This window comes from Hippocampus comes, unplaced genomic scaffold, assembly GCF_001891065.2.
Source record: "Hippocampus comes isolate QL1 unplaced genomic scaffold, H_comes_QL1_v1.1 scaffold340, whole genome shotgun sequence".
NCBI classification, from domain to species: Eukaryota; Metazoa; Chordata; class Actinopteri; order Syngnathiformes; family Syngnathidae; genus Hippocampus; species Hippocampus comes.
In genome coordinates, this window is record NW_017804764.1 from 8,793 (window position 1) to 12,540 (window position 3,748).

The 3,748-nt window shown below is 43.2% G+C and overlaps 1 protein-coding gene across 1 annotated transcript; it reads right to left on the bottom strand.

Moving 5' to 3' along the window:
* Positions 1 to 220: 220 nt before the first annotated feature.
* Positions 221 to 2,732, bottom strand: LOC109528113 (gastrula zinc finger protein XlCGF48.2-like). The gene is made up of 5 exons (XM_019890456.1): positions 2,272 to 2,732; positions 959 to 1,677; positions 679 to 706; positions 505 to 594; positions 221 to 291 (listed from the first exon to the last, which is right to left on the bottom strand). The coding sequence occupies exons 1-5, from the start codon at positions 2,378 to 2,380 to the stop codon at positions 221 to 223; spliced, it is 1,017 nt and encodes a 338-aa protein (XP_019746015.1). The 5' UTR covers positions 2,381 to 2,732.
* Between the last annotated feature and the right edge of the window lie 1,016 nt (positions 2,733 to 3,748).

A 3,748-nucleotide genomic window follows, 5' to 3' on the forward strand; every position in this document is an offset into this window, starting at 1 on the left:
CCAGACAAAGACGTTAAATTTTGAAAATAGAAAAAAAAAACCTAAGAATTAATATAAATGACCAAACATCCTCTGAAAATTAATTTAAAAAACTATATTTAAAAACCTCAACTCACAACCAAATGAAAATTAACTCCCATGAAGAATCCTAAAGTATTGTAGCCCTGATGAAAATGCTAGATTTTCTATTTAGTTACAACAAAATAACTTTTCAATGCAGTCAAGGGAAAGAAAAGTTCAGCATCCCGATAAGAAGGAACATATCAGCCTTGGTGCATGAAATCATGTAGCCTGCACAGATGAAAGCTGAAAACTTAACTGTTATCTGATAACCGTTCATCTCAAAACACTTGTGATTCTTAATCTGATGCTCCCAGAAGAATCGTTGGCCACAAACTCAGCAGGCAAACGTTTTCTCACCAGCGTGGGTTCTTGCGTGATTTATTAAGCTTCCCTTCTGAGAGAATCTTTGCCCACAATCTGTGCAGGCAAAAGGTTTCTCACCATTGTGGGTTCTTGTGTGACTTACTAAGGTTCCCCTCTGAGAAAATCTTTGGCCACAAACTAAGCAGGCAAAAGGTTTCTCACCAGTGTGTGTTTTTGTGTGTATGTTTAAGTTTCCCTTCTGAGAGAATCTTTGGCCACACTCTGAACATGAAAAAGGTTTCTCACCAGTATGGGTTCTTGTGTGACATTCTAGGTGTCCCTTCCAAGAGAATCTTTGACCACAAACTGAGAAAGCAAAAGGCTTCTCAGCAGTGTGTGTACTTGTGTGACACATCAAGTGATCCTTCTGAGAGAATCTTTGACCGCAAACTGAGCATGAAAGAGGTTTCTCACCAGTGTGGGTACTTGTGTGAATTGTTAAGCTTTCCTTCCGAGCGAATGTTTGGCCACAAACTAAGCAGGTAAAAGGTTTCTCACCAGTGTGGGTTCTTATGTGCTTATTTAAGTTTGCCTTCTCAGAGAATGTTTGGCCACAATCTGAGCAGGCAAAAGGTTTCTCACCGGTGTGGGTTCTTAGGTGCTTTTTTAAGCTTTCCCTCCAGCAGAATCTTTGGCCACAAACTAAGCAGGAAAAAGGTTTCTCACCAGTGTGGGTTCTTGTGTGACCTGTTAAGGTTCCCTTACAAGAGAATTTCCGGCCACAGTCTGAACAGGTGAATGGTTTCTCACCAGTGTGTGTTCTGATGTGTAATTCCAAAGCACTTTTATAAGCATACATTTTCCCACAGTGAGAACATTTCCATGGTTTGCTGTCAGTGTTACAGGTCAGATCACCTTCTGACTCATCTACATCCTGCTCCTCCTCATCATCATCATCTGCATTTGACGACGTGTTGTCACTGTCTGATAGTGGAGCTAAGAGGCCATCTGCTTTTGATTCTTCCTGGTGGTTTCCAACACCTTTTGTTGTCATGTGTTGTAATGAGCTGCTGCTTGGAGCCTCTTTGTTTGCCTCATTTATACTCTTCAGAAGGACGTCATTAAATGGCACCTTGCAGATAACCTCATCCTCCTCCTCTTCTTTGATGTCAGGGGGCTCATCCACCTCCGCTTTCGTGCAAGGGTGCTCTAGCTCCTCCTCTTTAATATTTTGGGCCTGCTGCTCCTCTTCCTCTTTCAAGTGAGAAGGCTCTGCATCCAGCCGCTCAGGAAAAACATCTTCGCTGATGTCTGAAAAACACAAGAAGACAAACACATGTGGAATCATGGTTTAGATTTACAATGAAAGTTATTAGAAGAGCCAGATCAATCAATCAAAGTTCATTTGTATTGCACTTTTCAAACAGAAAAGTACAACTCAAAAGTGCCGTGCAATTAAAACATCTAAATTACAACATAAAAAGAGGACCCTTCTCCTTCCTCCCCAACAAACACAGATACATATCACAAGATGCCTATGTGCGCACGCACACACGCGCACGCGCGCGCGCGCACACACACACACACACACACACACACTCACCCTGATGAACTACATGAAAAAAAAGACATGGCAAGGCACAGAGAACCATGAGGAAAATAGCACCCAACGGGAGCTAGCTGGCGTGTCCGTCAAATGAACCCCCCGCCCCCCCTCCCAGAAAAAAATAAACGTTTCCAAAAAGTAAGAACGCAGCACTCAAGTGAAGGAGAGATAACTGGGAGAAAAAAAGTCAATTCGTCTCTCTTGACCGCTTTTGGCAGAAAAGTTGCGTAAAATGGTGAATAATGACAGGAAGAAAAGTAGGTCGTGACCTATGGTGAAAGAACTAGTCATGACCAAACCTGCTCCGCGTGAGCCAAATCGAGATCGAGACTGGTTAAAAACAGCACCGCTGTCCTCTTTTGCTCCACAAAGTTGCTCATCGTTCTCCGCCCTTCCTCTTGTGCACATTTTTAGGGAAAATTACAACACTTTACGTTCACACTTGATCTCTGCTTTGCGAGGCAGCGGCTAGCAAGCTAGGCCAAGTAAGCTAAGTAAGCTAAACTAGGCCCCGAAGCTTGAGATAATGATGTTATAGTCCAATAAAACAATGATGGGTGTCCTGCGTCGAGGCTAAGGTGCGTTTAACTGTAATTCGGTCGCGTTTAACTGTAATTCGAGAAGAAATGTTGATTATCTTTCTTTTTTCAATAGTTTTTTTCAACTGAAGCCGTGTTGTAGTGTGGCGTGCGGAGGTCCAGCTTTAGCTGTCGAACAACGATGTACGGCAAAGCCTTAGGGACAAACTTAAAGGCAATAATCGCCTCGACTCATAAAATGGATACAGTACTGCTTTGAGTAAAAAAACATAACTACATTACCCAGCATGACACAGGATTTGAGAGTACAACCTGGAAGTAAAGAATGAACGAGTTCTATCCAACACGCCTCGTCTCCTTCATTACATGATAAGAGAGACAACACATGGTGTCAGAAGTGGCCGTGAGCTGCCTCGGAGTGAAAAGGTTTGTCACGAAAGAGCTACGAAAGCACGAGCGAGAGAGGATTTGGAGTCCCCGGCCATGTGAGTGAACGCGTGATTGGCGAAGCTACATGCTCGCGGAATTAGCTACTGCTTGCGTTGGCTACGAACTGCGAAGTGAAACGAAGGACGCGGGACAGATCAAACAAGTAAAAGAGAATGTCGTGCCCGACGTTGAGGACAACCGACAACAGAAAGCTGATTTTAACCCGTTGTGCTGTCATGGATAAGTTAAGTCCACCTACTTCCCTGCAACTGACTGGTAATCTTGCTGATAACTGGAAGCGTTTTAAGCAAATATTTGCTATATACTGTATCTAGCAGCAAGTGGAGCAGGAGGCAACGATGAAAAACTGAAGGCTCACATTCTTTTGCATGTCATTGGAGAAGATGCTTTGGACATCTACAACAGTTTTGGTTTGGATGAAGCTAATTTGACTTTGGCACAACTGATGAGGAAGTTTGAAGAGTACTTTGTGCCAAACAAAATGTGACCTTTGAAAGTGTTAAGATATGATTCCTCTCTGTTAGCTGGATTTGAAAGAAACAATGCAGAATGCTGTTGAAGGTATTTCCTGCTTACTGTGATTACAATCACCTTTGGTACCCCCTCACCCCCACTTTTAGGACCCCTCCAGAGGACATGTCAACATCAAAAGAGGAACTGTTATCTCAAGTATCTGTGTTGCAGCTATTGAGGGACTGCATTTTACTATGAGTACTATTGATCTCAGTCTCTTTCCTGAACATCTGTTTGCCAGTGATGTGTTCCTCGAGCCGGTCCTTGGCCTCGA

Coding starts and splice junctions, on each gene's coding strand:
- LOC109528113 (XM_019890456.1), bottom strand. CDS start 2,380: ATGTGCACAAGAGGAAGGGCGGAGAACGATGAGCAACTTTGTGGAGCA. Junction 1,678..2,271: donor ATTTGGCTCACGCGGAGCAG/GTTTGGTCATGA, acceptor TGTGTTTTTCAG/ACATCAGCGAAGATGTTTTT. Junction 707..958: donor GCCAAACATTCTCTGAGAAG/GCAAACTTAAAT, acceptor TTCTCTTGGAAG/GGACACCTAGAATGTCACAC.